Consider the following 24,010-nt stretch of genomic DNA (forward strand, 5'->3'; position numbering starts at 1 on the left):
CACTTTACTCTTCCCTACATTCACCTTTAGATTCCGTTTTTTACACACTCTCCCAAACTCATCCACCAAGCCTTGCAGCTCCCCTTAGTCTTCACTCAACAACACAGTATCATCTGCAAACAACAGTACAGGGAGTTTCCAAACACTATCCTCTCTCACCAGGGCCACTCCAACATCAACTACCCTACCTTGTACCTCTTTTATTACCCCATCCATGTACAGATTGAACAACCATGGAGACATGACACATCCCTGTTTCAACCCAACCTTCAAAGAGAAAAATTCACTCAGTTCACCATCCACATGCATTGCAGCCTTAGCACCATCATACATACTCTTCACAGCATTCAGCAACTTCCCATCTACTCCATATATTCTTAATACTTTCCACAATCCTTGTCTATCCACCCTGTCATATGCTTTCTCCAAATCCATGAAAGCCGTACAACTTCTTTCCCTTCTCTAGAAACTTTTCCACTAAAGATCTAAGAATGAATATCTGATCTACACAACCTCTTCCCTTCCTAAAGCCTCCCTGTTCTTCTCCAACTAATTCCTCTGTTCTTTCTCTAACTCTGTCAATAAGTATCCTAGCATATACTTTTCCTATTATACTAAGAAGACAAATGCCCCTATGATTACCACACACTTTTTTTTCCCCTTTTCTTTTGTACAATGGAATAATTATACCTGGCTTCCAATCCTCCAGGACTCTACCTTCCTTCCAGGCCAATCTGCACATCTTCCACATCATTCTACTACTATCTCTCCCCCATGCTTCAGCATTTCACCACACACTCCATCAATTCCTGGGGCTTTCCCCAATTTAACTTTCTTCACTGCATCCACAACTTCTATCATACTGATTTCTTCCAGTCTTCTCACCTCCCTCCTTCTCCCAGTCATTCCCCAGCCACTTATACTCGCATTTACAGTAATGTCCATTTACAGTGGTTTGGTGTTGACAGATAAAGGAACTTGTACTGGAGTGCATGCTGGCCTACTCTCTGTGTTACTGAAACACTGAAAAAGTTCAGCAAAGGGGGATGGTCAGGAGCTAGTCCAGAGGGCTGATGAAATGGAAGCTCCAGCTCTGCCTGTCATCTGCTTTCCATCCACCTTTGGAATAACGCCCTACTCGACCGGTGCTACTAAAGTAAATATACAGTATTATGTATTGAATTTGTTCATTTTACATATTTCTCCTTTTGCGCAAGCATTTCAACAACACATGAGGTGTTCTTGTGGTGAATATATGGATGTAAAACCTTTCCTTCCCTTCACACTAATTTCCTTGTGCAAGGTGCTGATCTTGGGTCATATCGAATCCTGGCTGCAATGGTTCAGACTATACACACAGAACAGCACTCATTATCTTGAAACAGGCTAAGAGTAACATCCTTTGCCTCTCTTTCCACATGAACTGTACCACCCAGAGTAAAAAAATAAATAAATAGATTTTTAAAAAATCCATACAGGAATAAACATTATAAACACAAAAAGGAGGGAAAACACTCATAATTATGAAATTTTTATTTATAAGTACACATATTATGCACTGAGTTTGTTCATTTTACATATTTCTTGTTTTGCACAAGCATTTCAGCAACATATGAGGTGTTCTCATGGTGACTATATGGATGTAAAACCTTCCCTTCCCTTCACATTAATCCCCTCGTGTGAGGTGCTAATCACGGATCTTCTCGAATTTTAGCCGCTGCAGTTCATCTTACATATGCATATAGGAGCACCCTTATTTGGTTAGAGTCTACAAATAGCAAATCATGCCTCTCTTTGCACACAAACTACACCACGGAGACTACAAAAATAACTCAATACTTGCATAAACACAATAAACATCAAAAAATGTGAAAAAATTTATAATAATTACTGTATTTTTAAATTAAATCACCCATAGCACTTTGAGGATTTGTTGAATGTAGAGAGTGAGAGCAGTGTGAGTATAAGTGGTTGGGGAATGGCTGGGAGAAGAAGAGATGAGAGGAGGGAGGAAGAGATCAGTAGGTCGGAAGTAGTGGAAGCGATGAAGAAGATTAAGCTGGGAAAGGCCCCAGGAATTGATGGAGTGTGTGGTGAAATGCTTAGGTATGGGGGTGAGATTGTTGTGGAGTGGATATGGAAGTTGTGTAGATTGGCTTGGGAAGAGGGAAGGGTTCCAGAGGACTGGAAATCAGGTATAATTGTTCCTCTGTACAAAGGAAAAGGGGAGAGAGAAGTATGTGGTAACCATAGGGGTATTTGCCTTCTTAGTGTGACTGGTAAAATATATGGTAGAATACTCATTGATAGGGTTAGGCATATGACAGAGGAGCTAGTTGGAGAAGAACAAGGGGGATTTAGGAAGGGAAAAGGGTGTGTAGATCAGATATTTGTTCTAAGATGTTTAGTGGAGAAGTATCTAGAGAAGGACAGGACAGTGTACGCTGCCTTCATGGACTTGGAGAAAGCTGATGACAGAATAGATAGGGAAAGGTATGTGGAAGGTATTAAGAATATATGGAGTGGGGGGGAAATTGTTGAGTGCTGTGAAGAGTATGTACGAGGGAGCTAGGGCTACGGTGCGAGTGGATGGTGAGCTGAGTGAGTTCTTTGATCTCAATGTGGGACTGAAACAGGGGTGTGTAATGTCTCCTTGGCTGTTTAATATATATATGGATGGGGTCGTAAAGGAGGTACAAGGTAGGGCAGTGGATGTGGGGGTGGCCTTAATGAATGAGGGTGAGATTTGGAAGCTTCCGGTGTTGCTGTTTGCTGATGATACAGTATTGTTGAGTGAAGATGAATGGGAGTTGCAAGGTTTGGTGAATGAATTTGGGACAGTGTGTAGGAGGAGGAAGCTGAAAGTTAATGTAAACAAAAGTAAAGTTATGGTGTTTGAGAGGAATGAAGTCACAGAGTGTGCAGTGAGGTTGGATGGTGAGGATATGGAGAATGTGAGTGCATTCAAGTACTTGGGTAGTGTGATGAGTAAGGATGGAACTTTGGGGGATGAAGTACGTGAAAGGGTACAGCAGGGAAGGAAGGTTGTTGGCACACTGAAAGCAGTGATGAGAAATAGGGAGGTGAGTATGGAAGTTAAGAAGTCACTGCATGATGGTATTGTGATCCCTACCCTGACGTATGGAAGCGAGGCGTGGACCTTGCAAGAGGGGAACAAGTCAAGAGTGAGAGCAGTGGAAATGAGTTACTTGAGAGGAGCATGTGGAGTGACATGGAGGGACAGGTTGACGAATGAAGAAGTGAAGGAACGTTGTGGGGTAGATGTGGATGTGGTTGAAAAGATTAGGAGAAATACACTGAGGTGGTTTGGACATGTGGAGAGGATGGAGAATGAAAGACTGACTAAGAGGGTGTATGTAGGTGAGGTGGAGGGAGGGAGAGGGAGGGGTAGACCGAGGATGAGGTGGAGGGATGGAGTTGAGAGGTATATGAGGGAGGGGGGGGTGAGTTGGGGGGAGGGGAGTCAAATGGTGGGTGACAGAGTGACTTGGAGGCGTTTTGTCTGCGGCCACCCTTTGCGGGATTAGGGCGTCGGGCTATAGATAGATAGATAGACCCATAGTACGTACTGATTTCGTCATAATACATATATCTAGTAATTTCAAACAATTTCAGCAACATTGAATTTCTTTGGGGGGGTGAAAAGATGGATATTTCTTAGTATGATGTTTTGCCACACATCTGCTTAGTTTTCACTAGCGTTTACGCAGTCATTTGGCAAAATTTTTTGCAATTGATTGTGAGGCACAGGATGGGTATAGGAAGTTAAAAATTGCACTGCCAAGAGCGCTAGGCATTTATATTCAATTTGGTAAAGAAAGAAATTTGATTTTCACCATTAAAAAAAACAGTGCTGGCGCAATGGGCCCCAAGAATTTCTGGAGGCACAGCCACAGAGGGGTTAACATTTACTTTCTTTTCTGCAGATGCAACCCAAGCCAGGGAGGAAGGTACTACAACTCCTATGTGTGTGTAAAACACTTGAAATGGACTGGCTGACAGTTGTGTACAAGTCACCTAAAGTAATAAAACAATCACTCGTACTCATCGGAATATCATTAATTTTTCTCTCCGATTTAATATTTATGAAAAAAAAAAAAAGTCAAACAAAGGTGGAGATTATCGTACCTCACGCGAAACCTGCATCCTCACTGTGATGTCACAACCCATCCTACCGCCACTCAAAACAATGTCTGGGAATCATACTCTGGTACAGGTTAGATTTCTGTGATATTCAGCTGTTATTATCATGCTAGGTAGTAAGACTTTGTGTGATAGCTCTCTTAAAGATGAAGTATGCTACGTTTGTGCTTTAGTGAAGTGTTTTATTGGTTTTAGGGAGACTTGTAGTGACGGCGAACCTTGCGGCAACCGGGCACGTATCTGTAGGACAACTAGGTAGCACAAAGATCAGATTTGATAAAGTCGTAATGAAGTGATTTAGGAACTGAATCAGTATAAGTATTGCTAGGTCCTGACTCCAAAGGCATATAGCCTTGAAACTGGGCAGTAATACATAGGGAAGATGTCACAAAGACCAATATGTTTCAGCGTTTTTACCTCCTACATAGGCCTGACCATGGACAACTAGACCTCTGTGGAGTATATGGCTATCTCATTTCTTGGTCTTATGTACTGGTCATGCCTGAACATCATTTTAGTAACAGCCAGTCTGATCTCGAAAATACAAGATTTTCACATCACTGCCAATGGCTTAAGCCAAAGTTAGGCCTGGTTTTGCTTGACAGGTGACTGTTAGCTTAGGGTAAGTTGTACATGTTATGCTATTATAATTCTTATCATCATAAAGGTTCATACACATCTAATTATCTGAAATTCGGTCAAAAATTTGTGTTTAATTTGACTATTAATAAAATTTCAGGATTCAGAACAAAAATTTGTTAAAGTTAGCAGAAGCGTTTCAACTCTAGTTTGACAATTTGCTTTGACAGATTTCTATTCTATGTAAATACTGATTTACAATGCAAATACATTTAATTATGCTTTATATAAATATCTGTGCAAAATGAAAGTCTGTCAATGCATGCTGATGATCTGAAGGGTAAATATCCGCTAACTTTAGCACGTTTTAGCTCTGAAACCTGATTATTTATTAATAGTCATATTAGGCACAAATTTCTGTCCCAATTTGTGTGTGCATGAACCTACATAATGATCTATCTATCAATTGCCAGATGCCTCAATCCCGTTTGGGGTGGCCACAAACAAATCGCCTCCACGTCACCCTGTCCCCCGCCATTTCACTGACCTGCTCCCAACTCACACCCCCCTCTCTCATATACCTCTCCACCCCATCCCTCCATCTCATCCTCGGCCTCTCCCTCCCTCTTCCCCCCTCCACCTCACTCACATACACTCTCTTCGTCAGTCACTCACCCTCCATCCTCTCCACATAGCCAAACCACCTCAGTGTGTTCCTCATAATGCTTCCTATCAAATCCACATCCAAACCACAATGCTCCTTTATATCCTCATTCGTCAGCCTGTCTCTCCATGTGACTCCGCAGGCTCCTCTTAAATAACTCATTTCCACTGCTCTCACTCTTGACTTGTGTCCTTCCAACAATGTCTAAGCTTCACTTTCATCCGTTAGAGTTGGTATCACAATACCGTCATGTAGTAACTTTTTCACTTCCATGCTCACTTCCCTGTTTCTTATCAATGCTTTCAAAGAATCAGCAACCTTTCTTCCCTGCTGTACCCTTTCAAGCACTTCACCCTCCAAACCTCCATCCTTACTCATCACACTACCCAAGTACTTAAACGTGCTCACATTTTCCAATTCCTCACCATCCAACCTTGCTGTACATTCACTGACTTCACCTCTCTCAAAGACCATAACTTTACTCTTCCCTACATTCACCTTTAGATTCCATTTCTTACACACTCTCCCAAAATCATCCACCAAGCCTCGCAGCTCCCCTTCGTCTTCACTCAACAACACAGTATCATCTGCAAACAACAGTACAGGGAGTTTCCAAACACTATGCTCTCTCACCAGGGCCACTCCAAAATCCACTATCCTACCTTGTAGTGACCGGAAGTGATAATGAGTTGTATCTAGTTCATTTTATATGACCAAAAGTTCGGTTAAGTGAGAGAGCGTGGCCGAGGCATGGCTGTTTCCATGCGGACGTTGCCAGTACATAGATTAATTACCTAGTTGCTGAGACATTTTTTTTTCCTACTGTAATTTACTAGTATTAAGTCTCTTTATAATATAGGAACTCGAGTGAGATGGGAACGTGTGCCTTTGTTCACGTAATCCAACATAATGTGCGCGTGCACAAAGTGACAAAGCACGATAATTTTCATTGTTTTTTGATGTAAGGGTATAAAGTGAGAGGTGTTGTTGAGTAATTATTGTAACTAGAGAATGTTATTTTTTTTGAGTAATCGATTGTAAGGGGAAAGACATCACACTGAGTCTATCTCGAGTCTGTAATAATTAAAATCTTAAATTGCGTACGCCGTCATCCCCCCCTTCCCTTTGCATATGCAGTTTTGGCATGTCTCACTCGCTCACCGGCCATGGTAGGTGGCAGTTGGTCGGTACTGTCGTCATCCTCTCCCCCCCCCCCTCCACGGAATTCTGAAGTGTAATGGGGACGCCATTAGCCATTGGAAGAGCGAGTCCCGAGTTTCCCGCTCCACTCTGGTATTGTGAGCTGAATAGTGAGCGGGTCCAAGTGTGGAGGTCGAAGTACCAGTGAGTGAGTCAAAATCCAAGTGTGGAGCTTTAAGTACCAGTGAGTGAGTCCAAGTCCAGGCGTGGAGATCAAGGTCCCAGTGCATGAGTCAAGGTCCCAGTGTGGAAGTTAAGGTCGGGAGTGGCAGAGGACTGGACCAGTGAAATTTGTGCTCAGAGGGATGATTATGAAGAAACATACTGGACTGGGACAGAGGAGCTAAGTTTTGTGGATTTGATATTAGGACCATATACTGTAGAGATATATTTTTCGAACAATGTGCCAACTGATTCATGTTTAATCTGTAAAGCATGTAGGTGGGGAAGATTTTTACTTTTTGGTCTTGTTAATACACATTCCCTCCCACTCGAACTTTATTGTTTGTATAACCCTTGAGAACTGGTGGTATAGAGCTTACCTAGTAGTTTATTAATGTGCAACTTAGAAGCATTCTGGGAAAATGCGAAGGTCGGGCTTGGGTTGGCCTAGTTGGAGACTGGCCCCGTCATTTAGGCATGCTACCACTCTTAACTTGGCCACTTGAAATGTAATAAACACAACCGAAGAGGCTGCTAATGGGAGAGAGTCTCCATCAATCTGAGTTCCTGACCGTTCCAGCACACATTGGTCATCAATAGTGACTTGTTTTCCGCCCCTTTTGACCATGTAAAAGTCTGGATCGCAGATGTGACAGTACAACCTTGTACCTCTTTTATTACCCCATCCATGTACAGATTGAACAACCATGGAGACATGACACATCCCTGTTTCAACCCAACCTTCAAAGAGAAAAATTCACTTAGTTCATTATCCACACGCACTGCAGCCTTAGCACCATTATACATACTCTTCACAGCATTCAACAACTTCCCCTCTACTCCATATATTCTTAATACTTTCCACAATCCTTGTCTATCCACCCTGTCATATGCTTTCTCCATATCCATGAAAGCCGCATACAACTTCTTTCCCTTCTCTAGAAGCTTTTCCACGAAAGATCTAATAATATCTGATCTACTGTACACAACCTCTTCCCTTCCAAAAGCCTTCCTGTTCGTTTCCAACTAATTCCTCTGTTCTTTCTCTAACTCTGTCAATAAGTATCCTACCATACACTTTTCCTATTATACTAAGAAGACAAATGCCCCTATGATTACCACACACTTCTTTTTCCCCTTTTCCTTTGTACAAGGGAATAATTATATCTGACTTCCAATCCTCCGGGACTCTACCTTCCTCCCAGGCCAATCTGCACATCTTCCACATCCATTCTACTACTATCTCTCCCCCATGCTTCAGCATTTCACCACACACTCCATCAATTCCTGGGGCTTTCCCCAATTTAACTTTCTTCATTGCTTCCACAACTTCTATCCTACTGATTTCTTCATGTCTTCTCACCTCCCTCATTCTCCCAGCCATTCCCCAGCCACTTATACTCGCATTACTTCCATCCTCTATGTTCAACAATTCCTTAAAGTGTTCTCTCCATCTGCTCACTTTTTCTCCCTTCTCCAATAGTAATCTACCATTTTTATCTTTCACTCCCCTGCTAACCTCACTTCCACCCTGTCTTACTCTCTTCACCTCTTTCCAGAACATTTTCTTACTGTCCCTCCACTTTACACTCAAATTCCTTCCAAATTCCTCATCCACTCTCTTCTTACTCTTACTAATCTTTTCACCTCTCTCTTTCTTTCTACATATAACTCTCTCTTCTGCCTCTCAACTTCTTCCACGCCCCTATTTCTCATCCATTCATTGTATGCTTTCTTCTTTTGTGCCACAGCCTGTCTCACCTCTTCAGTCCACCACGCTGTTCCTTGAACCCCCCTCCGTCTTCTCTTCCTCCCACACACCACATCACATGCTGCACATATTTCTTCTGTAAATATCCTGCACACACCTTCCACGTCCCCCATCTGCTCCAATTCATATTTGCCCAATCGTTCCTCCACTTCTCTCTTATACTCTGCCTTTTTCTCATCCTCTTGTAACCTTTCCACTCTCCTTGCAACTACTCCTTCCCCTCATCTTTCCCTTCTTCTGTTCCTCCATCTCACTTGGATAAAAATTATAATATTTTCCATTTAAGAGTGCCGATTCGGTAAATGACCATTGATTCGGTATTTTCTTGCACTGCTTCACAGCAGTATGAGGTGCCCTCTGTGGCAGGATATTCCTGACGCTTTTCAGGTCTCTTGGAACAAAGATGAATCTTTTTATCTGGTGTGATTCTACTGTATTTGTGTTCTTGCACAATGGTGGTTATTTGCTGACCTGGCCATGACAAAGCAAAGCTTGGCTAATCAGCAGAACCACGATCTCACAACGTTTGTCTCCCGGCTTGGCGGGTGTATGACGTACGACCACTCGAGACTTGCGCTGCCATCAACCTTTTTTTGTACAATATGAAGGATTATATATCCAAATTTTTACTTTGGTTTGTCAAATTAACTATATCAAAGGATAATTCAGCACATTTATCTGCCAAATAAATTGCTTACTTTAAAAATAAATTGACTGCCAACCAGTCCATTCACTTGAAAGTTTCAGAATTCCCCAAACCAGCGATATGGTCAGTGATACCAGAAATTATTAAAAGCAAACTTTATGATCTCAAATGACATCATGCTTCTTCTAAAAATATATCCATAATGTACTGAGGCTGGCTGTGGTACAGCTGATCACTTCCAAACAATTCCTGGAAACTCATGAGAAAACAGAAATGACAAATGTGTTATAAGATCTGTAACAATTTGAGAATCTCAACATGAACTTTGACTCTATTTATTTTTGAGTTTCCTGCCTGATAATGATGACTCTGTACAGTACCTAGTTATCAAACTTTTTGCCACATTTCACTCTCAATGGTAGCCAACCATCTACTATCTTCCCACAAACGATTCTTTATCGACTATCTTCTCGCACGACACCTTCATATAAGGAGTAAGCCAATAACAACATTCGTACTAGATCACTCCAACAGCAATAATGAGGTCTGTTCAAATGACTGCAGTCGGCACAAACTTAAGATGAATGAGGAAGTTTTACTCATATCACAATCCACAACTATCTCCAACTCCAGTGTGTGTATCAGACACAGTCTAATTGCTCCTAAGCCTACAGCTACTTCTATGCCAGACCCTTACACACCTGTACACTGCATAAGGAAATTATATTTACCTCTTTAAGTTTAGCAAGGAGGGATGGTATGCCAGCCACTCGAGAAGAGTAACGCTGTGTGTCTCTACCCTCCAACACTACACCCAGCAGCTCAGGATCTCCTGTCCCTGTTGCCTCCTGAACCACTGAGGGGCGAGAAATAAGTTTTTAGTCTAAAATATAGACAAGACAACAAGGATAACAATATCAGGTAAAAATACAGCACTGTACCAGGTATATGTTATAAATTTCCTGGCCCTCGAGAAGGATGCTTTCATGCTGGAGCACGATATAATGTAAGTGCTGCCAGTTACACAAACATCTTTCAACTCTCTTCTTATCTCCTGAAACAAGAATGGTGGACTGCCAGGTTTACAATCAGATGCCAGGGAAACAACAAGAGCAACAACAACTTAAATTTACTACTTATACAGCTTCTGCACCGTTTATAACATGAGAAGGAAGGAATAGTTTTCATTGTGAGTTAAGAAATGCAACATCATCACTATCTCTGATGCCTTGTTCCCTCCTAGGAACCAATAGACACGAATGGCCATGACAGACCTACCTCCAGGTTTTTATTTTTATTTTTTTCTCTCTCTCTCTCTCTCTTTCTCTCAATATAAAGCTCCACTATCTTTTCTTATATTCTGTCATTTTTCCATCCTACTGCAACCTTTCTACTCTCTTTATATAAACTGCTTCCTTGTGCTCTTCTCTCTTATCACCTATCTCATTCGTACCTTGACTCTCATCACCACCAAGTAGCGGTCAGAGAGTCCACATCCTCAACCTCTGTATGCTCTCCCATCCACCATATATCTTCTCTTTCTTCCATCCACACACACACATAATCAATCATTGCCTTCCAATCATTCAGCTCACCACTCACCTTTCTCATCACTTGTGTACAGTACATCTGTGGATCATTTTGTTCCTAATGAGGGTATTCACCAGTCCCCTCCCAGTACAAATGTCCACTAGAGAACAACCATTCTCACCCACTTCTGCTGGCACACTCCACTTACCAACCACTCCATCCACCTTACTTTTCCATTCATATCTTGAATCAAAAATATTCTCTCTCATCCTAAACTTTTCCATGCATACTTCCACAGATGCCCAGAACTCTTTGTTTACTCTGTTGAACGGTCTTCCATCAGTGCACATACACGTGTTATCGCCCATGCTTGTACTCTTATGTTCAATCTTACCCAAACAATCCTTGAACCAAATGATCCATACTCACTTATACTCTCCTTCCATCTCGTGTACACAACAATACATACACCCCCCTTCGCACCCTCATTCTCACCTACTCCTATATATAGACCCAATCCATACTCCCACTCTCTCACCTCTCCATTTGGTCTCAGTCAATCCACATATATCTCAGCCAAAGCACAAATGTCCATTTTTGCATCCTCAAGCACCTGGACCATCTCTCTCTCTTTCACCTCATCATCTGTGCCCCTCACATTTTGAGTTGAAATCTGCAACATGTTCTTTGTTCGGTCCTTGGTTGTCACCTGGAAGTCAGTCTGGGTCCAAGGTATTTTTTTTTTATCTTTTTAGTTAGTTGTTTTCTAGGGAGAGGCAGTAATTCTCTGTCAACCCACTTGCTGACACACAGGGAACACATACAGTGTGGGTTGGTTATATTGTTGTCACTCAACATATTAAAAGATATCCCGGTTTACAGGAAATCATTTGGCATGTCACTCAGTGTAGAGTAACCTTGGAGTAGCACTGCACTGAGTGACTGGACAATGAACATCCCCAACCATTCATTTCTCTCCTCTCCTTCTTGACTTTCTCCTGCTGTCTTTTGTAGATTCTTTACCTGGTACCTCTTCCTTGTTGCCTTCTCAATCATCTACTTCCACTCATTCTACCACTTCCAGTCCTCCTTTCTTATTTCTTATTTTTCTTTGGATATCCAGTTGGTCATTGAGAGGTGAAAAGAGCAATAGAATGTGAGGATAAGGACAGAAAAAGATGAGTGGTGAGGAATGGGGTGATGGACTGAGATTAAGTTACACAAAGAGAGAAGGAAAGGACTGTCAGAGGAAGAGGAATGGAGTGAGGGGGTAAATAAGGCAGGGTTATAAAAAACTCTCTCTCTCTTTCAATATAATGCTCCACTCTCTTTTTCAATATCACATTACATTTGCCTCTATTAGATTTTTCATCCTCAATCTCACTTCCAAAAATTTTCTTTGGCATCACACTACCCTCCCACATTGAACTCATTCCTCCCCCACCATGGCCAATCATAGCTAAGTTATTGCTTGTACAGTCACCACAAGAAGTGATGGTAGAGTTTCATATTGCTCTGGTCACTCTACACTGCCATACATTCAAAGAAAACTTAGTGAATACTATACAAGTATAATGTAAAAATTCTGTGCCTACATCACATCATATCAAATAAAATATATATGTACACCACGCAAAAGAATTATGTAAAATAAGTAACATGACACAATGATATATCAGACATTAACACTTAGATACGTTTGCCAATTTGAATGGATGCCTATCTATTTCTTGCCAGACGCCTTAATCCTGTAAGGAGTGGCCACAAACAAATTGTCTCCATATTGCCCTGTCCCCTGCCATTTCACTACCCTTCCCCCAGCCCATATCCCTCTTTCTCATATACCTCTCCACTCCATCCCTCCATCTCATCCTCAATGTCCCCCCCTTTCACCTCGCTCGCATACACTCTCATCATCAGTCGCTCACTCTCCATCCTCCCCCACATGGCCAAACCACCTCAATGTATTTCTCCTAATGCTTTCTATCAAATCCACATACACCACAACACTTCTTTGTTTCCTCTTTTGTCAGTCTGTCTCTCATGTAACTACACATGTGCCTCTCAAATAACTAATTTTCACTGCTCTCACTCTTAACTTGTGTCCTTCCAGCAAGGTCCAAGCTTCATTTCCATATGTTAGAGTTGGTATCACAATACAGTACCATCATGCAACAAAATTTTTACTTCCATGCTCATTTCTCTATTTCTTATCACTGCTTTCAAAGAACCAGCAACCTTTCTTCCCTGTTGTACCCTTTCAAGCACTTCATCCTCCAAACTTCCATCCTTACTCATCACACTACATAAGTACTTAAATGCACTCACATTTTCCACTCCCTCATCCTCTAACCTCACTGTACTTTTGGTGACTTTATTTCTCTCGAAGATCATAACTTTACTCTTCCCCCACATTCACTTTTAGTTTCCATATATTACACACTCTCCCAAACTCATTCACCATGCACTGCAGATTCCCTTCATCTTCACTTGACAATTATGTATCAATAGAATACAGTCACATGATCCTGTACTGAATGAATATGTAATGTATTATTCCGCAAGCAGCACACAGTACATTATAACCCCATGTTCTTGATGTATTTGCTTCCCAGGATTTCAAATACAGAAGCTCTAGTTTCAAAGTCCAATTAAGGAAAATTCTTGTGACTGCAGTACACTACGGTATTTTCGAATGCTACAGTGATGATATAGCAACAATAAGGATGCCACAACAATGAAAATCCTTCATTCATCCAGACATAATAGAGCCAAAGGCATGTCCGGGTAGTGGCAACATCCGGATAATGAACACTATTCCCCTACCACACCCAGACCCTACCTGTACCCACTTCCAACCTATACCTAACTTATTTGTATTGTACCTATGCTTAGTTTGGCAGTATTTTCTGGTCAATCAGGCATACTCAGACATCAGAACACACACAGGAATATCCAAGGTAATGGTAAACACAAAGAAAACCATGCAGAAAAAACACAGAAAACAAAAAACACTACCTAAACACTACTGTATGTACAGTACCCTTCCCTATTTTCGCAGTGTTTTCCGATCATTCTGCCATATTTTGACATCAAAACATACATAGGATTATCCAAAATAATTTTCAAAACCAAGAAAACCATTAGAGAAAAAAAAAATGAAAACCAAAAAACAACCTACCTATACACCACTGTACCATATATACAGTATCCCTCCTAATTAGGCCTGTTTTCAGGTCAATCTGCCACATTTAGACATCAAAACACACATAGGAATATCCAAAGTAATGCTAAACACCATGAAAACCATGAAAAAAAAAAAAAACACTGAAAACCAAAAAACACCCTACCTATACACCACTGTATGTACAGTACCTGCCCTACTTTTGGCACTGTTTTCAGGGCAATCTGCCACATTTAAACATCAAAACACACATACGAATATCCAAAGTAATGCTAAACACCAAGAAAACTATGAAAAAAAAAAATGAAAACCAAAAAACACCCAACCTATACACAACTGTAGTTCAGTACTCCTCCTAATTTTGGTACTGTTTTCGGGTCAATCTACCATATTCTGACATCAAAACACACATAGGAATATCCAAAGTAATGCGGAACACCAAGAAAACCATGAAAAAAAATGCTGAAAACCAAAAAACACACAACCTATACACGACTGTACGTACAGTACCACTCCTAATTTTGGCACTGTTTTTAGGTCAATCTACCATTTTTAAACACCAAAACACACATAGGATTATCCATATTAATGCTAAACATCATGAAAACAATGCATAAAGAACAAAAATCCACAAAAAAACTGACAACAGTTTGAAAATCTGTTGTCTGTGACGAGTGATTGGCCACGGGGCTCACAAAAAAATGGCCAGATATGCCACCATAAATTGCTTATATAGTATTGGTATAAATCATATACCTTCATCTTCACTGGTGTTTATACTATAAGATTAGCTAATAAAAACATATAAAACTGACAAGTAAGAGTATGAAATTCAAGCAAGAATGAAGTTTTCAAGAGTAAAACTTACCTTCATATAACTTCCCATCATCCTAGTTCAAAATTTTGCCACCATAAAGAGTTAAGCATATGTCTGGATGCAGAAGTTTAAGAACTTTCTCGTGGTCACCTCGGAATTTCCATAGATTAATAGTAGTTGAATAAATCGCAAAAAAATTTTGAAAACTCTCGAGTTAATGCTATCACCAAGGAAGAGGGTAAGGACTGAGGGAGTGAGGGGGGAGCCGGGAAGGTATGGAGAAGGGACGGGAGGAAGGGGGAGAGGCGAGGCTGGGGGCAGGATTCTCCTCCTTCTGTCAACATGCAGACAGGCGCTTTTGCTGTACATTTACTCGTGCCTTGCGGTCTGTTAGACGCTGAGTGGCCACTCGGAAACACAACGCACCATGACCGGGGGACTTTCGACCTTCGATAAAGAGGCGGATGGCCACTGTTGTCGAACATAAACTCATGGATTGTGGTCTGTTTTCGATGGAGGTGGTGGCTGGGCAAGACTTAGCCCCTGTGCTGCGCGATATTAGACATTCGGTGGGGAATGCGCACGGACATTTTGACACTGCTTGCAGGTTACAGTCATATTAATTGGGTGATAGGACGAGCACGTGATTTTGACCAATCAGACAGACATTTTAGATATGGTTGTGGGTTACAGACTACTCCCCGATCACAGCTCGAACCCAGCGGCCACGATATCGGATGTTTGGACATGTTGGCTGGCCGGCGGAAGTTCTCAGGCACTTTTACGTCCGGAAAATAGCAAGTAAATTCAGATAATGGTTTAATACAGCCAAGGCCCAGCATCCGGATACTGAACACACTTGGAAAATGAGCATTCGGATAACTGAGAGATCACTGTATTTCTTAGGATACCCTACCCGAGGCAGCAGCTAAGCCTTTCTGCCACTTATTGTTTGTCTTCCCCTTGCTTATAAAAATCATAATTAGCTACTTTATTCCCAAATGATGCCAAATTATTTTCAGATGTAAGGAGGTAATAACAGATTTTACCCTTTTCTCTTATGCTAGGCAATAAAGAGGACCAGAAAATGAGTTTATAAACTTTTGCAATGCAAAAGCACATACTTTGGCTCTATCTTTCAACTCTTTCTTTTTTAATGAACTGTCATGTCCTGCTTAACTGAAAATGCTGAATTGGAAGTTCTGAACTCAGTGATTTGTTTATAAACCTCTTCATTTTCTTACTCTTGCCAATCATTTATGCACTAAGGATACTAGGTTATGACAGAAGCTGGCGTTCTCCACAGAGCTCTGACTCTTGGCAACTTTTTGAGGTTCTTTCTTTATACAGGCATATCCTGGTTTAACAATGTAATTGGTTAGGTAAAACCCCATTGTTAGGCGGGATATCGTATATCGGGGTACTTTCGACGTGTAAAGTAATGGGAAGCGTTACCAGCCTTGGGTTTCCCCCCATCAAGTCCAAAACCCACCCAAATGAGCCCAAAAACAAGTTTAAACGTTACCCGCGTGCTGAGCCACTGGTGTACCATTTGATGTCTTCATTCCTAGCGTGTTGATACACTGGTGGTGCAATAATGAGTAATAATTTGTTTTCACTTTTTTATGTATTTCACCGTCACGATTATTTGCTGGGCAGATTTTTTGTTGCTGCTTCTACAGTAGAAGACATGTTGAATAGGATTATGATATAAGATTAGAGAAATGCCTATTTAGTTAGAGAATATACAGTATATCAGACTTCCAGTAGTGACTATTACATATCATTTAGATGTCAAACAATACTATTAATTACACAAAAACATTGAAAAACACCTCCGTGTTGCAGAACTAGGGCCATGAGATGCAAATACACTTTTCTTCAACAGACAAACAAACAAAGAATAAATTTACTAATGATAAATATTTGTGATTTTTTACTAGAAGAAAAAATGGAGTAACCACTCTCTTTTCGAACAGTTCTACATTTACTTTGTTAGGAAACAACAAAAAAAGATAAGTGCTGGATGTTTTTGGTTACTGAACTTTTTTTAATAATTATAAATGATTAATTATAACCAATACTTGTAATTATCCCTGGCTGGACACTGATGATTACTATTACGGCATTCAACGTACCCAGCTATCATTATGCTTGGTTGCAAGAAACACTGTCTTCAGTTATGCAAAAAAAAACTTTAGAAGGTTGGTGAAGAGATTAGAAGGAGGAAAAATGAACAAGAAACAGGATAATAATAAAAAAGGTAGTGTTGGACCTTTGGTTGGACTTCCTTCAATTACCTAAATAGGTAAGTGCCACCTGGAACTTCACGACAGAGAATGAGATGGTAACAAACCAAAGAAAATTGAAGCACCAGGTAAGGGTGAGCTGAGACTGCGCTACCTGGGCCAATTTTTTTTTTTTTTTTTTTTTTTTTTTTTAAATAAATAACAGAACAGAGGAAGGAAAAACAAATGGGTAAAAAAAAAAAATATTGCATACACCAGATTACTGGTGTCCTCTGTTCATAAGATATCTGTAACAGCTAGACTTGAACAGTTGTGGGTTGAAATTTGGAGGAAAACAACTCTGGGGAAGCGAGTTCCAGAGATGCAGTTCGGGGAATGAAAGAATTCTGATAGGCAGAAGTTCTGCAATATGGTTGAGTGACATTCCAGTCATGAGCGCTATCAGATGCCCGTGTAGCATGAGGGAAGGCATGGAGAGGTGGCACCATGGACGCAACTTCGTCTGAGCATTTGCCAAAAAAATATCTGTAAAATAATGCAAGGGAGGCAACATTCCTTCTTACTTGCAGGGGAGGTAGTTTATATGTAATGGCAGGGTTGTTAATGATTCTAACAGCTTTATTCTGAATTTTGTCTAGTTGTCTTAATGCAACCTCTCCACAACCATTCCACAAGGGTGAGCAATATTCAAGCTGAGAGCGCACATGACTCTTATAAATTATAGCCAACTGCTCATCGGCGAAGAAGTTACAGACTCTGTACAATAATCCAAGTTTCTTTGAGGCGGTTTTAGCAAGTGATCTGACATGAGAGGTCCAGCTGAGGGCACTGTTAAGTGAGATACCAAGAATTTCAATACTTTTGGAGATGGGAATATTAGTAGCACTGAAGGTAATGTACGAATCTGGCAATATCTGTCTATTAGTAAACTGTATATATTTAGTTTTACTAGCATTAAAAGAGACAAGGTTGTTTCGTCCCCATTCACTGATTGTAGATAGATCTTGATTTATGGAGATGGCTGTACTGAGTTGAGAGGTATAGATATTAGACTTTGTAAATGGATGTCTGAGTGTGAATGAACTATGTAGTGTTGAGTCATCTGCATATGAGTGAATGGGATTGTGAGTGACAGATAAGAGATCATTAATGTGAACCAGAAATAGGGTTGGCGCCAGAACTGATCCCTGTGGCACGCCGGCGTTAATTGAGTGGAAATTCGAATATACATCATCTACTTTTACTCTTTATTTTCCTGTCACTAAGATAAGAAGAAATCAAAGGAACAAAAGACGTTAGTCCATAGCAAGGGAGTTTGGACAGCAGGGAACGGTGCCATACTCTGTCGAAAGCTTTAGAGATATCAAGAGCTACTGCATGAGTTTCTCCAAAAAGATCAATTGATTGATGGATGGTATGAGTTAAGAGATTGAGTATGTCAATGGTGGATCTTTCGTGGCGAAAACCGTATTGTCTATCACTAATTAAGTTGTTGGATTCAAAATGTTTAACAATATGCTTATTAATTAAAGTTTCAAATACCTTACCAAGAGAAGATGTGACAGCTATTGGTCTGTAATTGGAGGGGTCAGACGAACTCCCTTTCTTCGGAACTGGGTGGATATTGGCTTCTTTCCATGAATTTGGGAATAAAGAAGTACGTATGCATAGTCTGAATAATTTAGCTAGGACAGAGGCAAGTTCAGGGGAACATTTTTTCAAAACAATTGGCGGAATTCCATCTTGGCCTGGAGCTTTGTTGGTAGGTAAATTGTCTAGGATGGATTTTACGTATCTTGTCTGTATTTTAAGTGGGGCAATTTCGGGAGAGTCAAGTTCCAGTACTGAGACATTCTGACTGGTATCATCTATGGTAGAATTTCTGGCAAAGGTACTAGCAAAGATATCTGCTTTCCCACGTGCGTCATTTGTAATATTGCCATCTGAAGATTTTAGTGGGGGAATGGAAGATGACTTGTTAAAGTTATTATTGAAAGAATTAAGAGTTGACCAGAATATTCTATTGTCATTAGGGTTGTTAAGTAGTTTTGATGCTTGCTTTTGAAGAAAGTTTGATTTAGATAGATTTAATACAGCTTTTGCATGATTTCTAGCAATTTTAAATTGGGAGAGTGATTCAGATGTTTTTGATTTTAAGTAAGAGTTATATGCTAATGACTTTTGGGCTGTTGCTCTGGCACAATTGCCATCAAACCATTTTGGAGAGTTTGATCTTTTAGTGAATTGTTGAATTGGTATGAATAAATCCATACCAGCTAGTATTAAGTCGCAAATGTGGGACTGGGTAGAATTGGGATCACTAGAGAAGAAAGACTGCCATGGAACATCAGCAAGATAATTTCTAAATCCATCCCAGTCTGCCCTGTCAAAGTGCCATCGGGTCACCCTGACAGGTTCAGAATGGGGAGGTGTAGGAGGGTTAACTAATGAGGCTTTGATGAGATTGTGGTCAGAGGATCCAAGTGGTGACAGTACCTCTATCCTGTATTGATCTAGATTATTTGTCAAGAATAAATCCAAGAGATGGGCATTATGATCAGGATTATCAGGTATTCTGGTTGGTTGCTTTACCAACTGGGTGAGATTAAACGATTCCGCAAACAGCTCGCACTCTAGACCAGCGTCGTCAGTCCGGGCAGAATGCAATAACCATTCAACATTGTGTATGTTAAAATCACCCAAAATGGTAATTTCACTGCCAAGGGCAAGGTCAAGGTTACTCAACTGCGTGGATATGGAATCAAATACACTGGGTTCCGAAGAAGCATTGGGGGAACGATAAACTACACAGATATATTTGGTAATGTTTTGGCAATTTAATTTATATAATGAGTAATCAAAACTGGATGAAGTGAAGTTTAAAATAGTGTCAACTGCATATTGGGATTTGATATAACAACAGGTGCTGCCCTTGTTACGAAAGTTTGTAAGGAGATGGTAACCGGGAAAACAAAATGGAGATATATCGGTAGAGGGTGAGATTTGTGGTTCTGTGAGGAAAAGGGCCAAAGGGGATATGGACTGAAGGAAAAAATGAACTGAGTTTAAATTTGTGGTAAGGCCGCGGATGCTGGTAAAGAATAAGGCCGCACCGTCACCTCTTCGCCGACGAGCATTCCCGGAAATAGCAACAGTCGCTGCTGGCACAGTCGCTTGATGGCGACCGGGAGGACCCTGTGCCTCCAGCCCTACCCTGCCGGTGGTGGCAATCCGAGGTACCACCTCATTTGACAGTAAGATTGCAGCGGCCATTACTAAAGATGTGAATAGAAGGTGTGATATGTTATGTGCATGCAGTGTGGTGTAGACAGTTGAAGGTAGAGGTATTATGAGAGCATGCTGGCCTACTCTCTGTGTAAATGAATGCACTGAAAATGTTCAGAAAAGGGAGATGGTCAGGATCAAGTCCTGAGGGCTGGTGAAACTGGAGGTCCAGCTCTCCCTATCACCAGCTTGCCATCAACCTTGGGAGTACTGCCCTGTTTGACTGGTGCTACAGTCTACTCCTCCACTACCTCAGTGATCCACCAGTGGTGCATCATGCAACATGAGAAGAAAATGTCAGGATACCACGTGTTGGGCCACCAGTGACGCACTACTTTTATGAAGGCATATCCCTCATTGGTACTCAGTAAAGCGACATAAATCCTTTCACTGTGATAGCTCCTTACAGACTGCTGGGAGAGAGTTCTGAAGTGAAACGCGACCAGGGAGAGAACTCATATTGCTGAAACGCGGGGAACGTGTTAAACCCAATCTAAATGGCCTAACAGCTGTAAAAACGCTAACCTAAGCCTAACACCTGTAAATAACTCACTAAAACCAACATATAAAATCTGAAAATCATCAAATATAGTCTGGAAAAGATCAAGTTCAGTAAACTGTACCACAATATGACAATGTTCACCCCACCTATGGCTAAAACACATTAAAGTTAGTCTTAAAAACAGTTTATAAATCAACCTAAACACACAATTGTAGGGTTAAGGGACTGAACAGGGAGGCTGCAATGGATCATGCAGCGTGGAAAGCCGCCATTAGGTGACCAAGGCCGACACATGCAAGCATGTTGGAGCCTTTAAAAATGAAACGAAACAAAACAAAACAAAACCCATCATTAAACCGGGGTTTGGCCATCGTTAGACGGGGTATGGTGGTATTTCTACTCTCATCACTAAGCCGAGGTACCGCATTTAGGGGTATCATACATAGAGGTATTACTGTATTTCATTCACTGATAGTCCTCAGGCTTATATTAAATCTTCCAGAGATTTTTCTTAATGTCTGGCAGTAATTACTGCATGTCTCGGAGTAAAAGTTGTCTCTTTTCGTGCTTGTTGATTGAATCATTTAAAGTAGCCTACTAACTTATGCCACTTTCCCGCTTTCTGTCGTCACCCGTGGAGAACTTAGGCACAGAAATATCTATCTATCTATCTATCTATCTACTGCCAGACGCCATAATCCCATAAGGGGTGGTCGTTTGACTGAGTTATTTGTTTTACGGGCAGGGGCACTAATCCTCCACCAACCCACTTGCTGACACATAGGGAGCACGTATGGTTTGGTTATATGGTTGCTACCCAGAGTTATAATTGGTTTCTTGGCTTACAGGAAACCATTTGGCTTGTCACTCAATGTAAAGCCACCTTTAAAGGAAAGAAAAACAATAAGAAGTGACAGGAAAGATGGGAAAAATAGGAAGAGAGGAAGGCAGGCACAGAAAAAGAATTATAAAGGACAAGCAAGAATTAGGCAGCACTACATCATGTGAGTGGATGATGGTCAACTTTAAAGTATTCCCTACTATTGTAACAGAAATTATTCTACAAATAATAATGACTTGTGGTAGGTGGGGGCGCTCGCCATCAACTCACTCGATGTAGTGCTGCTCTCGGGTGTCTGCCCTTTCCTCTCATCTCTCCATTCCTTCCTTCCTCTTCTGTCTTTCTTTACTTCATTCTTTCCTCATCCTTCTGCCTATGGGTAACTTTACACTCCCTCTTTTGTCTCTCTTTCCTTCATTCTTTCCTCTTCCTTCCGCCTATGGGTGACTCTACACTGAGTGACAAGCCTAATGGTTTCCTGTATACTAGGAAATCATTTAATACTCTGGGTGATAACCATATAACCAAATTATGGCGCCTGGTGGTCTAGCGGGTAATTACAGCGCTCCAATTGGATTGAGCCGGTAAAGGTTTATATCCAAGGGGTGGTTGGGGTTATTGCTCATGTAATGCCACTCAGGGATGAGTGAGGCTGGTCACTCTCATCTTAAATGTCAGGACCAAATTGCCTTGCCCCGGGCTTCTACACTCCTCATGGTGCAACACAGAATTGGATGATGGATGGATGGATAATAATGACTAACTTTAAATGTTTATTGAAGCCCTTTTCTCCTCCGTCTAAAACTTATCGCATGTTACCATACTAGATTTGGACTTGTAACTTGGTCCTGACTGTCCTTGAGTGACAGTTTTGAAATTTCATTAAGTTCCGTTTAGAATTTCCTGTTATCGTACGTAACGAACTGCTTCCTACAGTTTTGAAATATGCCGTACTGGTACTCTGGCATTTACTTACTGTATTCTGTAACAATTTTACATAACAGGTTTCACCTTGTAAAGATAAATGGAAAAGTACAGTGCTCGTCAGAAGTATCGAGCGCCTATGGCAGGGTGCACAATACTTATGGCCAAAAAAGCATCACCCGTTTTTGGTACTAAAAATTGAGCCAGATGTTTGGGGGCACTAGCATGATGTCACGGGAGCTTGAGGACTTGCTGCGCGCTGGTTGGTTCCCGCCTCACTTGCCTACGGGCTGTGTGAGAGAAAGAGGAACTCCGCCGCGTGTCCCTCTCTTATTGCGCCATTTTTTACCGAGTGTCCCACAGTGTTTTGGCTTTCGTCGCTTTGTTATGGCACCTATCCGTGAACTATCGAGTGAAATCATATCCCAGTTCATTGCTCTAAAGGAGGCAGGCCACCAAACGAAGGAAATTAGTGAACTGGTTGGTGTGGCTCGATCGACAGTGCGTATGTGGTGCACCTGTTTTCGAGCGGAAAACAGTGGTGACATTCCCACAAAGAAACTGCGGTCTGGTAGGCCCAGGAAAACTTCCCCGAGGTCTGTTAATGTTTTAAAACGTGCAGTGGAGTCTAATCCACGTGTGAGTGCAAGGAAAATAAAGAAGAGCAACCCAGAAGTGTTTGGTGAAGTTTCTGTGAGCACAGTGTCTCGAAGAGTCCATGAACTTGGTTACACAAGTCACAGGCCTGTGAGAAAGCCTCTTCTTCCACGTTACCAGCGACTTCGTAGGCTTGCCTTTGCTAACAAATACCTTAACTGGGGTGAGGAGCAATGGTTGTCAGTGTTGTGGTCTGATGAGGCAACGTTTAGTGTTACCTGTAATCGAGGAGCACGGGTGTACTGGCGCAAAGGTAGTGACCCGCTTGACCCCCGTTATGTGGAAAGCACAGTTAAACACCCTGATTCACTCATGGTATGGGGTTGTTTTTCTGGTAAAGGTTTGGGGAAGCTTGTTGTGCTTCCCAAGAACTGCAGAGTGAATCAGGACGTTTATCTGGAGCTTCTGTGTGATCACTTACCTGAGTCCTTCGAGCTCACAGATGCATGAGTGTTTCAGCAGGACAGTGCACCTGCTCATAAGGCCAAATTGGTCACCAATTGGTTTCATGACTGCGAGGTATCATTCATGAAAGACTGGCCAGGCAATAGCCCAGACCTCAACCCGATAGAAAACCTCTGGTACCTCGTAAAGAAGAATCTCCAAGGGAAGGACGTGAGCTCTCTGCCTAAGCTGGAAGCAGCCATTCGCAACTCCTGGGACAAAATACCCCTCCAGCACCTCAGGAACCTCGCCCTTTCACTTCCAAGACGTCTCAGGTCCGTGAAAAAATGTAAAGGATGCCCTACGAAGCACTAAAGGTAAATAAAATGCATTATTTATATGTTTTTTCAATGTTGAAAGGTTTGTTTCATAGGAGGGACGCAGGGCGCTC

At 41.4% G+C, this 24,010-nt stretch overlaps 1 protein-coding gene across 1 annotated transcript in view; it reads right to left on the reverse strand.

Annotated features, from left to right (window-relative positions):
• Positions 1-24,010, reverse strand: part of LOC145401061 (ankyrin repeat domain-containing protein 13D) — a gene marked incomplete at its 5' end in the record, with an annotated part of 398,667 nt that overhangs the window by 325,794 nt on the left and 48,863 nt on the right. Inside the window, one exon of the mRNA XM_080273433.1 lies at positions 9,918-10,042. Coding sequence (XP_080129559.1) covers positions 9,918-10,042 — 125 coding nt within the window. The remainder of the gene's footprint in view (positions 1-9,917; positions 10,043-24,010) is intronic.

This window comes from Coenobita brevimanus, chromosome 54 (genome assembly GCF_032717465.1).
Source record: "Coenobita brevimanus isolate Jiangsu-jjx chromosome 54, ASM3271746v2, whole genome shotgun sequence".
NCBI classification, from domain to species: Eukaryota; Metazoa; Arthropoda; class Malacostraca; order Decapoda; family Coenobitidae; genus Coenobita; species Coenobita brevimanus.